Raw genomic sequence first — 16,097 nt, 5'->3', positions numbered from 1 at the left:
AGTGGACGTACGGGCAGTTATGAGATGCCATGGTAGTGCCCTCTGCAAGAGCAGCCAGTGCTCTGAGTCACCTCTCCAGCCCCTATGAAATAATCTTTCAAATCCTTTGGGTAGTGTAAACTTCAAAACCACAAACTATAGCTGAAGTTTTCCTGCTCCTGCCTGGCCCACGGTCGAGACAAATCTCTCTCACCTGCCAGTCCCGCAGCCGCTTGGACCCAATCAAACACACAGAGACTTATATTACTTATAAACTGTATGGCTCTGACAGGCTTCTTGTTATCTAGTTCTTGTATCTTAAATTAACCCATTTCTACAAATCTATAAATTGCCACATGGCTCATGGCTTACCAGTGTCTTACGTCATGTTTCTCATGGTGGTGGCTGGCACCATCTCTCTCCCTCAGCCTTCCACTTCCCAGAATTCTCCTCCCTCTTCGTCCTGCCTATACTTCCTGCCTGGCTACTGGCCAAATCAGCGTTTTATTTATTAATCAATTATCCACAGCAACAAACATCATATATATAGCTATGGCTAAAACATTCAAATGTGACTTTCTCTTCCTTTAACACATATATTCAGTCTGTATCGAAACGTCTTAATAAATCCCAACTCTGTTCACACCGATTTTTCCTACAATTCTTTTACTCAGTGTAAATGAACAATCCCAGCTTCTTCAGGGCTAGAGAGATGGCTCAGTGGTTCTCCACCTACATAGAACACTTCCAACCCCAGGGAACGCAACACCCTCCTCAGGCCTCTGTGGGCACCTGTACACATTCAGACACATCCACATAAAGAAAAATAAAATCTTCAATTAAAAAAAGTCCCAGCTTCAGTTGGGCAGTTTTAGCACACAATCCTTTAATCCCAGCACCTGGGAGGCAGAGGCAGGAGGATCTCTGAGTTCAAGGCCAGCCTGGTCTACAGAGTAAGTTGCAGGACAGCCAGAGCTACACAGAAAAACAAACCCTGTCTTGAAGTGGGGTGGGGGGTGGGGGGGGGATCCTAGTTTCACCAGAGCAGAGGAATGGGCCAGAACGCCTGTGGACTCTGTGTCAGCACAGGGCTGTGTCTCCTGCTGCCACTGGTCAGATGTGCTTTTAAAGTGCTCGCTGCAGTCACCGGGCGGTGGTGGCACAGCCTTTAATCCTAGCACTCAGGAGGCAGAGCCAGGCAGATCTCTGCGAGTTCGAGGTCAGCTGGGTCTACAGAGCAAGATCCAGGACAGACACCAAAACCACATGGAGAAACCTTATCTCGAAAAACCAAAAAGGGAAAAAAAAAAAAAGTGCTCGCTGCAGTCAGGCCAGGTAGGGCAGGTATGATCCACTGATCCATTTTCATGACCCCTCACGCTATAGATCCTGTATTTTACTGCAGCAGTTCCGAAGGTCCCAGCAGCTGATTTCCTGAAGGCTCCCCCCAGCAAAGAGTGTTCTGCTGTGACCAAGTGTGGTATCGGGTCTCGAGTCAACGCTCTCCTTTGCTATGCTTGTAAGGGAGAGCAGACGCTAGGCCTCTCCTAGTCCTCAGTGCAGACTACGGTAGCAGAAAAGAAAGCCCTGCCGACTTCAGTGTCCACCTTCCAATCCCCAGAGCATGTAAACACGATGCTTACGGGGCAAGGGGAAATTAAGGTTGCATAAAGGCTTAAGGCTGCTAAAATCAAATGGCCTTGGTTTGGAGATTATCCTGGATTATCCAGATGGACACCCTCCACCCTAGTGTAGTACAGGGCTTCATAAAGTCTAACTGAGTGACAGGAAGTCAGTCTCTGAGGGATATAAGTGACCAGACAATGATGACCTTAAGACACGGGAAGCTGAGGCCAAGGAACAAGGACAGCTGAAGAGACAGAGAGGCCAAGAAAACATGCAATCCCCAGCCCCTCACAAAGCACCTGGGTCTCAGCCTAGTGACCCACTTCAAACTTCTGGTCTCCAGAAGCAGAGTCAGAAACAGGCTGCTGTGAGCAGACAGACATACTGTTGTGAGCTAGTACTGTGCTCTGATGCAGCAGTCACTGCAGATTCATGTACACACAAATGTTTTGGTTTATTGTAAACATTACATATAGAAACAAATGCACTCTAAGTCTTAAAATATGAAAATTAAAGTACACAGCTCACCTTTCTAAATTACATATTTAAGAATTTGGTAGCTTTTTAAAACAGGTTTAATAAATATGTGACCTCAAAATGTTTGTTTTAAAAAAAATAGAAATGTGCTGGATGTGGTGGCGCACACCTTTAATCTCAGCACTTTGGAGACAGAGGCAGGTGAATCACTGTAATGAGGCTAGCCTGGTCTACACAGTGAGTTCCAGGAAAGCAAGGACTACATAGAGACCTTGTCTAAAAAGTGTCCAGAGAGAGAGAGAGAGAAAGAGAGACAGAGACAGAGAGAGAGAGAGAGAGAGAGAGAGAGAGAGAGAGAGAGAGAGAGAGAGAGATGAAAAACGCTGCAATGTGCATAGTCTGACAGTCTTCACTACACTCTGTTTGGGAGCCTGTGTCTTCATTCACTATCATAACACATGCCAGATTAGTGTGGAAGATGTTCAACCTTTTTCAGCTATTTCCCATTATTTCATCCATTACATATGGAGCACATCATAATCCTGCGTCTCATCTTTGCCCAGGGACAGTGCTCTTCTTCATAAAGCAAACAGAACAGCAGCAGATCCTTGCAGGGCAGCAAAGGAGAAACAAAGCACAGCATCAGTGCCGGGGACGCTCGACGGCCGTGACCCTTGCTGCTCTTCTACAGGACCTGGTTCAGTTCCTGGCACCCATAGAGCCCACGACTTCCTGTAACTCTACTCCCGGGGTATCCGACGCTGTCTTCTGGCCCCATGGGTACTGCATGCTTGTGGATCACCACTCAAACACAATCACATATCATTTTAAAAGCCTAGAAAGGAGAAAATTTCTTCCAAGTCCTAACAGACAGGTGATGGCTAAGATCATCCCCACAAAGCAGAAGAACGTCCGTTCTCCAGTCTCCAGTGCTCGGTGTGCTTTCTACTCCACAGAAGGCATCACTCCATCCTCTCTTTGCCCCTGACTCCTTACTGCTTACCCGACACACACAGGCACTTTCTAACTTGAAGAAGCATTCAAGACTCATTCCATGGAAAGCCCATGTAGACCAATACTGTACACATTATCAGCGCTGGGTGGTGGCGCACTCTTTTAATCCCAGCACTCAGAGGCAGAGGCAAGCAGATCTCTGTCTACAGGGTGAGTTCCAGGACAGCTAGAACTGTTACACAGAGAAACACTGCCTCAAAAAACAAAACAAAACGAAGTTACTAGTACAGTGAATCTGCTGGCACCAGAAGTTAACTGTTCCTGGGCTGCAGATGTAGTTCATTTAGTAAGATTCTTGCCTAGCATTCACCAAGTCCTGGATTCCATTCCCAGTACCACATAAACCCAGCAAGGTGTCCTAAGCTGTAGTTCTAGCACTCAGGAGGTAGACATCAGAGGACCAGAAGTTCAGAAAGACACCAGCAAAATGGATCAGTGAGTTAAGACACCTGCCACTGAGGCTGACGACCTAACTTCTATCCCGAGAACCCAGGAGAACTAAACCTGACAGGCTGTCCTCTGACCTCCCTCCACATGTGCACTGTGACATGTGTGTGTGTATGCACACACATGCACACTTGTTTTCTTAATTAAAAAAAAAGTCCAAAGGTCATCCTCAGTTACCATACTAAATCCCAGGTCAGCCCAAGATAATACTTAGAACCCACTTAAGAGAGAGAGAGGGAGGAGGAGGAGGGAGGGAGAGAGAGAGAGAGAGAGAGAGAGAGAGAGAGAGAGAGAGAGAGAGAGAGGGCTAACCGCTCTTTGTATCAGCCAAAGAACCAAGCCACAGCGCCATACTCTAAATTTAAAAACACAAAGGGCTGGCACCTCCGACAGCTGTCTGTCTGTCTCACACTGCGCCATCAGCAGTCTGCTCTTTCTCCTAAGACAAGGTCTCAACACATCACCCAAGTTGGCCTCTTGCTAAAGCTCATGATCCTCCTGCTTCAGCCTCAGGCCCGAAGCACCACACAGCTTCTTGACAGTCTTTGTGGAAAGCAAAGCCTGGATGCTTCCGAAACCAACGCTTTACATCACTCCTACCTCCTTCTACACAAACTCTATGCATACTAAACAATCAACTCTACTAATTCTGCGCATATTAAACAATCAGACCCTTCGAGTATTCCTACAACACTGATTCTGAGTGCTCAAATGAGCGGCCCACATTCACACGTAGTACTTAATGATGTCTTCCAATACCTCAGGGTAACAGATAGAAATGTAAATACTCTTCATCCCAAGACCTATCTATGAACAGGTGCGACACGAACAAGGAAAACAGGGCTCCAGGTAGGCCGGGCAATCGGGCAGCTCAGTGTAAGACTCAGCCTGAGTTCAGCACCAGGAGAACACGCCGGAGGAGGTCCAAGGCTGACGGAAACACACATGCCTCTTCCGATAATGACAAGGGTAGCGCTCAATAAAGTGAGGCTGTTGCTGGGTGGCAGGCAGAGCATATGCTTAGCATGAGCTTAGCACATACAAAACACTGGCTTCAACCCTCAACGCGGTTAGAAGTGCTCCCAAGCCGTCTGAACCTCTAAAACAGGCTGGGGTGCCGGATCGGAGCCACTGCTGTTCCCAGATGAAGCAGAGAGTGGTTGCTATGAACTTTTCAAAACAGAAGATCAATTTCATTCTTAGCTGTAATGTTATAATTTAATTTAAGTGTAAGTGTTTCTTCAAAGGCACCTGCTACTAATAACCAGTGATGGACTGATTAATTCCGACTCTGGCCAGTGTTTGCTGGGCTATGAGGTTCACCAGGGCAACAGAAGGAAGCAAGGAACAGTATGAGCAGTGTGCCAGGTACCACAGCCCTCATCATGTACACAGAGTGGCCCAGAGAGGTCACTTGTAAAGACACGTCAGTCAGGAAATAAGTGCAGACCCTCGACGGAGGGAACTCGTTCAAACGCAAGCTTTTCTCCACCAGTGCATCAAAAGGGTATCCACATGGAGTGACCCAGAGTGGAGCGCACACCTGTGCATCTGCCCTGCCAGCTCTCAGGAGCCACCCTGGGCTACACGCCAAGACCCTGTGCCAAAGACCCAAACCAGAACAAGCAAAAGTGTCCAGGATGTAACTTAGTGGTAGAGTGCCTGCCTACCACATATAAGTCCTGAGTTCAAATCCCAGGATGGGGGGCAGTAGACGGCTATGTGGATTCTCCTGTGGGTGACTGGAGGACTGCAATCACTACTCTACAGTGAAGACTTTGAAAGAAAGGAAAGATGTGTGTTTACTCTGGGCTGTGACTTTGCATAAATTCTGCAACACTAGAAGAAAGTAGGAAAATAAAACCTGATTAAGAGCTCCCAAAGTGGGCACAGCACACCAGCAGTCATTTACAAATTCTCAAGGGACCAGAGTCTTCCATTCCAGACATAAAAGGAACAGTGTAACACTTACCAAAAATGGTCTAATTTGGGTAGTAAGATGGCCCACTAAGTAAAGGTGCTTGTCACCCGGCCTGACCATCTAAGTTCAATCCCCAGAACCCACCTACGTATGGGAGGGGAGAGCCAACTCCACAATGTTATCATCTGACCCCACATGCTCACCAGGCACACATGCTTACACACTCATCATGTACACACACAAATGGTAATTTTTAATTAAAAAAAAAAGTCTGACTCAATCCTTATATCCACAGATGACAAAAAAAAAAAAAACAAAAAAAAACAAAAAAAAAAAACCTGCTTAAAATTATAAGAAAACTTTCCCACACACATCTAAAAGTAAAAATCTGGGCTAGAACTTACCGCCTGGCTCAACAGGTCTCTTTTATCATATCATGCTGCTGAATACATAATAAAAGTCTATTAAGTTTCTGGACGTGGCTGGGCGGTGGTGATGTACACATTTTATCCCAGCACTTGGGAAGCAGAGGCAGCCAGGTCTCTGTGAGTTCGAGGCCAGCCTGGTCAACAGAGTGAGTTCCAGGACAGTCAGGAGCACACAGAGAAACCCTGCCTCGAAAAGCTAAAACCAAGTTTCTCAAGTGACTACTGAAGGAGAGACACCACCACCACCACCCCCCACCCACCCCACCCCCGCAAAAGCTATCGACAGTCTTTCCTGAGGTGGTAAGGGGCAGAAGAGGGGGAGTTAACATGACTTTACAGGCGGGGGGAAGGAATGTGTCAGGGACCAGGAGGCAGCCTCATCTGCAGTGCCTTGGTCAAAAGCCTAGAATTAAATTTGGAAAAAAAAAAAAAGCCTGGAGTAGAAGAAGTCGATGTGTAGTGATTAAGTGGCAGAACCTAGCCGAGGGATCAGGACAGGGTGGTAATTAACCACCTCGGTACCTCCTATAAGGAGGCTAGGGAGAGGTGGAAGGTGACAATCGAGAGGCCACAGGGCCTGAAGCAGGGTCACCTTACGTGCCCACACTGCACTGCTCACTGCAGGCTCAGCAGGGCGCGTCTGCCTATGGTAAGTGTGCAAGATTAGCACAAGCCAGTATCTTACACACAACTTCATGTCTGGCAACTGTATCACCTTACCCTCTAATACGGCAGTTCTCAACCTGGGGGTCCTGACCCCCTTGGGGGGGGGGGCTCATATCAGACATCCTGAACATCAGGCATTTACATTACAATTCATAACAGTAGCAAAACTACAATTATGAATAGTGATGAAAATCATTTTATGGTTGGGGTCACCACAACACGAGGCACTGTATTAAAGGGTCGCAGCGTCAGGAACGTCGAGAACCACTGCTCTAATACAAACACAACCTGCTGGCCACCTAGTTATCTACCCCCGTGACCAGTCAACCTTGCCAAATTCTTATCTCAGGGCATTTAACTCGCCACGCTTATTGGCAAACTCTGAACCCAGCAGCTCGGCCACTGATGGGACAACCTGAACTCCCTCGAGCCTGGCTTGGGGAGCGCGCAGAAAGCAGGTTTACTGAGTACACAGCAAGCGGCAGTGGGCTCCGCCCCCCACCCTGGGTCTCCATTCCATGGTCTCATAACTGAGTCCTGGACAGCTGGGACAAATCGGGCGGCAAGAGTCAAGGGCTCGTGAATGAACCGTCCCCCAAAATTAACTCCAAAATCAAACACCTACTTCATTAGAAAGCTCAGGCTAATGAAGACATTGTCTCAAAAAAAAGTAGATATGGCACCCAAATTCTATCCTCTGCTCTACATGCCAACACACACATACACACACACACACACACACACACACACACACACACACACACCCCAGTAAATGAATTCTGATTTGGGATTAGGACAGAACATCTGAGTTTCTTAAATGGCCCTAAACACACTTCTGCCGTTTCACACTACATGTTTATGTGAAGCAGTTCCCACCATACTCAGAAAATCAAAATATCCATCCTGCTGACCTCAGGAAGGAACCGAAGCCGAGAAAGGTGGTGCACTCCTGGAATCTCAGCAATCGGAGGTGGAAGCAGAAGAATCAAGAGTTCAAGGTTACCCTCTGCTACGTAGCAAACATGAGGCTAGTCTGAGCCACATGAAAATCTCCAGACACAGAAGGGAGAGGAGGGGGGAGGAGTAGGGCAAAGGAAAAGCAGAGGATGGGAAGGCAAAGCAGTGACCCCTCATCTCTCCACATCCTTTAAACAAAGCCTAGGCTTCGAGGCTCTGCCGCCTCCTCTTCTGGATGGTGGTAGCTGCGTGCCCACATGCTCACACACTGACCTGGCGGTCAGAGGCAGCAAGAAAAGGCAGGCGGTCGGCTCCACCTGAGCCGGCTTCAGTAAGTGCTTCAAAGTCTTCCCTTCTGAGTCCAGGCCTAGGCTCAGGGGTTTTCAGAAGCACAAGCTAGCAGACTGACCTAGCACCTACCTTGTGGCTTTGACTTTGTTCACGCCATGTTCTAATGGTCTCACACACCCCTCCCTGCCTGCTGACTGGCTAGGCAAGCAGCCAAGCCAGTGCCATCTCATGGAGAAACCACTCACCTCCTCGCTTCTGTGATACCCAGTCCCCCTCCCCAACAAACCTCTCCCAACTAGGACTCTCCCAACCAGACAGTGGCCAGCCCCAGCGCCTTGTCTACTAACTCCCAGGGGGCAGCACTGGTCTCCAGCAGACATGGCTGACCACCTGGATTAGCCACAGGCTGCTGCTGACTTCCACCCAGAGCCTCTGCATATATCCAGGCCTGGCCCTGCCGTCCGCCGACCAGTGAGGAGACAACTAAAGAGCTGTCATGGGCTGCACTGCACCAGGCAGTGAAAACAAACTGCACCCGGAGCACCACCTGAAGGGGGAGGTGTACCACAGTGGAAAGGTAAGTAGGTGCTTCAGTGTCTAGACAGTCACTCTGAGCCAGGCTACACCACCAAGAGAAACAGAGCTCACCAGCTTTCACATGAAGGCAGAAACACAGAGATCTAAATTGTGGCATATCTGAAGAGACTTATTTTTAATTTATTTCACCCAATTAAGCTATTGCAGGTTTATTCTGCACCTTATTTTGACAAGTGAATAAATTATGTAAACTTCCATATTTACAGAATAAAATTTCAATTCAGCCTGAGTGTTCCTCTAAAGGTTTTCGAAGCTGCTAACTCTCCGAGGCATCCAATCCTAAGTCCAGACCCCTTTCTCTCCACTGTTCCACACCCAGCCTTACCTTTACTTCACACTCACCTTCTGAGAGTAAATGAGGGACTTTTTCCATTGTACACAGACGTTAATGTCAAGTCTTTAACTGTACAGCCCTCACAGTCTAAACCTGGTGGTGCACACCTTAAGTCCAAGCAGCTGAGAGGTGGCGGCAGGAGAATCAGGAGTTCAAGGTCACAACTACATATCAAACTGAAACTCAAAATGACCTACGGAAGACCCTGTTTCAAAACACCAGCAGAGGAGGAAAAGAAAAACCTTCATCATCTAATAAAAGAAAAGGGAGGGGGCATATACAGCACAGTACTTCTGAGATCACAAAAACGCTGTGCAAGTGTATAAGGCAAACAGGCAGAGTGGGGGTGCTTAGTTCAGACGACCTCCTTAAGAGACAGTTACACACTTGATGGATGGCGGGACAGTTCTCATTCCAAGCAATTCCTGATTTTCACTTTTATAATTCTCAGAAGACGGACAGCAACCCTCCTTACACTCAAGACTGCAAATCACTCTGACATGCTCAGCACCTACTCAGGGAGAGGAGGAGAATTTATTCAAGTATGAACAAGACACGCCTTACCTTAATAGCACCTCTGGAACAATCTCACTTTGGCCAGGCGTGGATGTCCATATATTTGCCAAAATATATACACACACCACGTGCCATTACTGCACCTGGGCAGCCCTAAGGAGTATGCGCGTGAGAGTGGATATCCTTGACATCCTATCTTACTCGATAGGATGCTATCCTATCAATATCCTTGGTTGCTCCTACTTAATCACACTATATTATTATATAAACGAGAATTGTCTTCCTCAAGTTGTCTTGTGCTGGGGGTGTTCTCTTTCGAGACAGGGTGTCACTGTGTATACAGCTTCATCTGCCTGGACCTTTCTGCATACAGAGTCCTGAACATAAAAGCATCCTCTAAAAAGCCTTGTAGGGACTGTCTGGATCACTTCTGTATCGCCAGTGTTACTCAGCAGGTGCTAGATGTATACTTGATGTAACTGAGTGAATGAACAGCCTACAGGAATCACACCACTCCTGAAGCCCTAGACTTTGACAATGAACTATGACCCCAAAAGGTGTGGAGCTCAGCAATCTGGTAAAATTAGCACTGTAAAAGATTCAATCATCCTATGTGGCAGGTCTAAAAGTACAACCAATCCCAGAAATTAGTATAGCCCCTTCTGAAGGCCAGGAAAGAACAATTATCCACGTGGGAAAACGGATTCGTCAATGATTCCATCTAGCTATGACTTTTTTGATGCTGTGGACTTGAAGCTCACGGATTCCATCCATTTTTTTTTTATACTGTTCCACAGAATGCAATAAAGAATCCATGTTTCCTACCTGATTCTCAACTCCTTAAAGAAAAACACAGATCACTTTCAGGTGGAAAGTCTGGGGATCTCCTAGATGAAATCCAGGACATAAAAACGGAAGTGAATAGTGCAAATCTGTGGGGTTCCCCCCACACACACATTGGAAATAACAACTTTTTCGGTGATTCATAAATTGCAACCTCTACGTACAAGTTCAGAAAGGAGCTAATGAATTTGTCCATCATGTGGGAAACCGTGGTGCTTCTGGCAATGCACAAAAACGTTTGGAACCCACCCACGTTTCGCTTTATTCGGGGTCTGTGTACTTCAACCCCACACAGCGGCGTCTGCCTCTATTCAAGTAAACAAACGACAGGAAAGCTAATGCAGCTTTTCAAGATTAACGCGGATTCTCAGCAACAAGGCTGCCATCTGGACGGACACAGGTTGGAAACCGCAAGAGTTCGTTTCTCCTCGGCGAGTAGAAAATGCAGAACATTTCAACAGCACTCTTAAAAGTTTCCACCGTCACACGCCCCCTTCCAGAGCCGGGGCCCCCGGGCTCCACCTAGCCCGAGGAGTAACTCTGCCAGGACTTCCGCCCTCCGGCAGGATCGAGACCCTTCCTTCCTGCCGCAGACCCCCGCCCTACCCCGCGCTCGGCCCCACGGAAGCGCAGCGGCTGCCGCGTCCCTTCCCCCGGCCCAGTCCCCTGACTTCCCGGTACCAGACCCCAATACTCAGTCCCCGACCCTGCCCCGAGCCTGCAGACCTCGGACCCAGTGCCCCCCGTTAGAAGTCCCCGGCTCCAGTCCCCCAGCCCCAGTCCGCAGCCCTTACCCCAACCCCCCGTCCCTGGGTCCCCCAGGCCTTAGCCCGCAGCCACAGTCCCCGAAGCCCCGGCCCCCAGACCCCGACTTCCCCGTCCCCAGCTCCGAGTCCCGGTCGGTCCCAGCCCCAGTGCCCCGGCCCCGCCTGCTGCGCCCAGCACGCCTTCCCCACGGCCCCTCGGCCCCGCGCCCCGTCCGCTCGCTCTAGAGCAGGCCCGCGGGCGGCGCCTCGAAGGCGGGGACCGGCCGCCCGGGCCGCGCTGCCGCCGCACCTACCATGGTACAGATGGAGGCGAATTTGGAGACTGTCATTAGGATTTCCATCCGCCCGGCGCCATCTTCCAGACAGTCGCGGCGGGCGGGGGACGCGGGGAGCCGGGCCGCCCGCTCGCTCCGCAGCCCGCGGCCGCACCCGGAGCCGCCGTGGACCCACGCTTCTCGCCTGCTGGGCCGCCGCTGCCGTCGTCGCCGCGGGCGCTCAGGCTTCCTCCGGCCCAGCCCCCGCCCGCCGGCCCGCCCGCCCCCGGCTCCGCCCCAGCGCACGGCGCAGCCGCCGCCTCGGGGCCCGCGCCTGCCCGGGAAGCCGCTCGCCGCACACCCCGCCCAGCGCGCTGGGAGCGAGCTCCGCGCAGGCCCTTCCGCCGGGCCGACCTGGCAGCGTCGTGCCGCCCCGCCCACTCCGGCGCCGTCACGCCCACCGCCGCGGGGCCACGCCCATGCCGCCCCGCCCTCCCCCGAGGGAGCGCGCTTCGAGGCCGATGGCTCCACCCAGTGCGCGTCGGGGGCGGGGCGGGGCGGGCGCCGCGTCCCGCCGCCTGCCGCTGGGTCCTAGCGCGGGCACGCAGTCGGTGTCCTGGCTGCGAGAGCGTGTCTTGGGGGAGGTGGGGGAAGAGGGCGATGCTTTCGCCCTGCGGCGGCGGCGGTGGTGGCCTCAGGCAGCCTTCGGAGCGACTGACCCACCGCTCTCAAGGACAGCCAAGCCCCACTGTTGGCACAGAAAACGGAAGCTGTGGTCTGGGGAACTGTGAATGGGTTGGAAGGCAACCCCGCCAAAGCGTCCCAAGCACTTGGTGTTTTTCTGGGGTGAATCATCTGGGCCAAACTCCCCTAAAAAAGACTAATTAGATTAAAAAAAAGACGAACAAAATTTGCTTAACTCTTTGAATTAACAGTAGCGGGGGAGGAGAGGAAGGGGAGCCAATCCTGCTTGCCAGTGGGATACCAACTTGGAATTTTTAAAAGAGTGGGGGGGTGAGGTCCGAAGAGGCTGCAGCCAGCTTGCGAGGAGCACATGCGCACTGCTAGCTAGTGGATGGCTCCTATTTATTACCGGCAGAAAATTCATACGATAACTTTATAAACTACTACATTAGAAAGCCCGTGATTTGCTTTGATTGGTGATCTGAGGGAGGGAACCTTTTCTGACACCACACCACTCCCGCCCCGTCTGTGGAACTTAAGGGCCTGAAGGGAGACAAAGCTCTAAAATCTGGTAAGCCTCACTTCATACAAAGCATTCAAGAAACAAAGAATTCGAACAAAATTTAGTCGAGAAACAGATTTCTGGTACGTGAATGCTGTTTCCATAGCAATTCCATTGTGAACGTGGGGGGAGGGGGGCACCACTGAGTACCGCGAAGTTCCCCTGGCAGCTGCCTCTTCTCCAGGTGCCTACCTGCTGGAGGCCGGGTCTCCCTCTTTTCTACAGACGCCACGCTGAGGCTCTGTGCAGTGTTCGCCTGCCTGCTTGGCTCTCTGGCCTCCACCAAGCATACAGCATGTGCCTACAACATCTATGTTTTAAAGGTCAGGGTGGGGGCTGGACATATGGCTTAGTTGGTAACTTGTGTGGTGTGTAGGCGTTCCTGGGTTTCATCCCCAGCACTTTATAAACCCTGGTATGGTAAGGTCATCCTCGGCTATGTAGTGAATTCAAGGCCAGCCTGAACCACTCGAGTCCTTGTCTCAAAAAATAAAAGCTGCTGGGTGTGGTGGCACACACCTGCAATCCCAGCACAAGAGACAGAGAAAAGTGGGTCTCTGAGAGTTCAAGGACAGCCTGGTCAACATACCAAGTCTACAGGCTAGCCAGAATTTCATAGGGAGACCCTGCCTCAAAAATAGAAAGAAAGAAAGAAAGAAAGAAGAAAGAAAGGAAGGAAGGAAGGAAGGAAAAAGAAAAAAGAAAAAGAAAAAAGAAAGAATAATACATGTATGAAATTGTCAAAAATAAATTAGTAAAAAATCAATATTTAAAATGGTGAGCAAATAAAGTCTTCAATCTCAGTTTGCTGCTTCAGAATCCCTGTCATATGCCAGGTGGTCTGTTGTATGCATTTTTTTTTAAAGAATTATTATTTTTGCCGGGCGATGGTGGCGCATGCCTTTAATCCCAGCACTTGGGAGGCAGAGCTAGGCGGATCTCCGTGAGTTCGAGGCCAGCCTGGGCTACAGGGTAAGTTCCAGGAAAGGCGCAAAGCTACACAGAGAAACACTGTCTCGAAAAACAACAACAACAACAAAATTGTTTTTATTTGATGTGTATGAGCAGTTTGCGTGCTCATATACATGCAGTACCCATGGCGGCCAGAAGAGGGCATCAGATCCCCTGGAACTGGTTCCAGGTGGTTGTGAGTCACCACTTAGGTGCCGGGAGCCATAGCCAGGTCCTCCGCAAAAGCAGAAACTGCTCTAAACACAGACTCTGTCTCTGCAATCTGTGGTCTCTCCCTGTCTTTACCTCTTGACAGTTGAGTGAATCAACTTTCTTCTTGGTTGCATTTATTAATATGGTCTAGCAGTACAACTAGTAGGTTCAAGCAAAACAGTGATGTCTTAGCCAGGCGGTGGTGGTGGCGCACACCTTTAGTCCCAGCACTTGGGAGGCAGAGGCAGGCGGATCTCCGTGAGTTCGAGGCTAGCCTGGTCTACAGAGTGAGTTCCAGCACAGAGAAACCCTGTCTCCGGGGAAAAATAAAATAGTAATAGTCTTAAGTCAGTGTTGGGAATGGAACCCAGGACCTTATTCAGGCTAGGCAAGTGTGATGCCACTGAGTTACACTCCCGGGGCGATGACTTCTCAAGGCTCACTTCGAATCCGGCAAATAAAGTTGAGTTATCCATACAGCGGACATAAGTCTTATATAGGCTGCTCAAGATGATGTATAACCCATAGGTCTAAAATCATGTTGGTATTTCAACAGGGATTTAAAGAACGGGGTTGGGAGGGTGAACTGCAGTTCAGTGGTAGAGCATATGTCGTTAGCAAGAGGCCTGGGGTTCAGTCCTCAGTTCAGGAACTAGTGATGGAACTTAACTGAAAGCAGAGGGTTACCAGCCTCTACTTAAAATTGAACATAGTTTCATTCATTCATATGTGTGTGTGTGTGTGTGTGTGTAAATATATGTGTGTGTGTAAATATATGTGTGTGTGTGTGTGTAAATATATATGTGTGTGTGTGTGTGTGTATAATGATTACATCAAGTTTCCGTCACAGACAGCAGGAGAAAGGCTTCCTGGCTGAGTCCTGGTGCTTGGCAGGGATTGTCTCCTCATCCCTGCAGGTCCTTCCCTGAGCTCAAAAACACTCCCCACCCACCACCCTCACCACACCACACACACACCTCACCCCACACCCCACCACCCTCACCACACACACACATCTCAAGCCACACCCCACCCTAACCCTCACCTCCAGTCCCGTCATGCTGAGCAGAATACAGAAGCAGCTGGCTGCAAAATGCTACCCGTCCGAGAGCAGCCATTTCAGAGTCCAGGATGCATTGTCTAGATGCTTCTGTTTGTGATGCTACATCTTCTGCCAGATGTTCCTGACAGCTGAGTTCACCACCGCAGTAAGTGGTGAAGATGTCTCGGTCAATGCGATGGTGCTGGAGCTGTGTGCCTGTATCCTGGTGGCCACCCGAGAGCTCTCCTGCGTCTGCCCTTCCCCGATTCTCCATCCACAGCATGTGTTATTGACACCCTGCTGCAGAGCACCTTGCCCCGTCCAGTAACTGCCTTACCTGTGACCTCTGGAACCTTGTTTCCCTCTTCTCCAACCTGTCCCTCATCTTCCTCGTGGCTATTTCTCCATGGAGTCAGAGGGCTTTACTGGCTCCAGAAAGGATGTCCTGGGCCAGGTGGGATGGTAGTGATGTTGGTCTTTCTCGGTGCTCTTCATCAGCCACAGCAGAGTAAGTAACCAGGCCGGTGGTGAATCGCCCCGTGACTTCTGGGGGATACTTCCTCCTCTGCCTCTGCTCTGGCATCTCCTTCCTTGAGGTCCTGCTGCTCCCGGTGTATACCCCACTAGGTCTCACCTACATGCTTCTGAGCACTGAGACACTGCTGGTCAAGCCTCGGCTACTAGAACAGCTGGACCGCTCCGCCTTTGAAAGGGCAGCTCTGACCCTGAAGATCTGCCATCCCTCCTGCGGCCAGCTGCCTTCTACCCAGGGCTCCTGCTTCACAGATACGCCCTGGTTCTGCAGACATAGAGGGTCCTGCTGGAGACCCAGCAGAAGGCAACAGAACCTGAGCTACCCTCCAGCCATGCTGTGCTTGCTGGCGCTGTCTGTAGCCCTCCATACCAGGAAGTGCTCATCATGGGCCAGGTTTCTGTTGGTTTTTTTTTTTTTTTTTTTTTTTTTTTGGCAGCAGCATCCAGATTGTACCCATCTTTTACCCACAGTGTCCTCAATGAGGCTTCTCCTACAGCTCTCTGCTCTTCTGGAGCCAGATGGCATGATGCAGATCACTGGGAGGTGTGTCTATTTCCTGGTCCGAGGAGCTCAGCAATTCTGTCTTCTCTGGAACTGAACAGGAGGCCTCAGATTGCTTTGACCTGCTGGATGACCTGGAAGTAGTGTGTGTGTGTGTGTGTGTGTGTGTGTGTGTGTGTGTGTGTGTGTGTGTGTACGCACCTGCAATTGTTGATTCTTTTTCTCCCATGTGGATTCTGGGGCGTTGAACCCAGGTTGTTAATCTTGGTGGTAAGTGCCTTTACCTGCTGAGCCACTTCACTGACCCGACCAAGTGACTTGGGATGTTTCGACTAGCTAGGCAAAATTTCTACCCCAGGTTCTCTAACAAGGCAGCCTTCCATGACCTCATCACGTAGTCTGGTGAAGACCTTCATCATAGTCGTGGAGACAGAGATGATCCTAGGCTTTGGGCTGGACACATTGCTATGGTCTATCTCTAGCTGCAAGCGC

The 16,097-nt window shown here is 50.1% G+C and overlaps 1 protein-coding gene across 2 annotated transcripts in view; it reads right to left on the bottom strand.

The window, feature by feature from the left end:
• The window catches only part of Usp12 (ubiquitin specific peptidase 12), a 59,371-nt gene extending 47,693 nt beyond the window's left edge, over nt 1-11,678 (bottom strand). The window contains exon 1 of one of the 2 annotated variants that reach the window (XM_076560835.1): nt 11,157-11,678. In XM_076560835.1, coding sequence (XP_076416950.1) covers nt 11,157-11,204 — 48 coding nt within the window. In that variant the 5' untranslated portion in view covers nt 11,205-11,678. The remainder of the gene's footprint in view (nt 1-11,156) is intronic. The other variant, XM_076560836.1, reaches the window with a different exon arrangement.
• Between the last annotated feature and the right edge of the window lie 4,419 nt (nt 11,679-16,097).

Source organism: Peromyscus maniculatus, chromosome 23, assembly GCF_049852395.1.
Source record: "Peromyscus maniculatus bairdii isolate BWxNUB_F1_BW_parent chromosome 23, HU_Pman_BW_mat_3.1, whole genome shotgun sequence".
Classification (NCBI taxonomy): Eukaryota; Metazoa; Chordata; class Mammalia; order Rodentia; family Cricetidae; genus Peromyscus; species Peromyscus maniculatus.
This window is presented reverse-complemented; position numbering and strand designations above follow the sequence as displayed.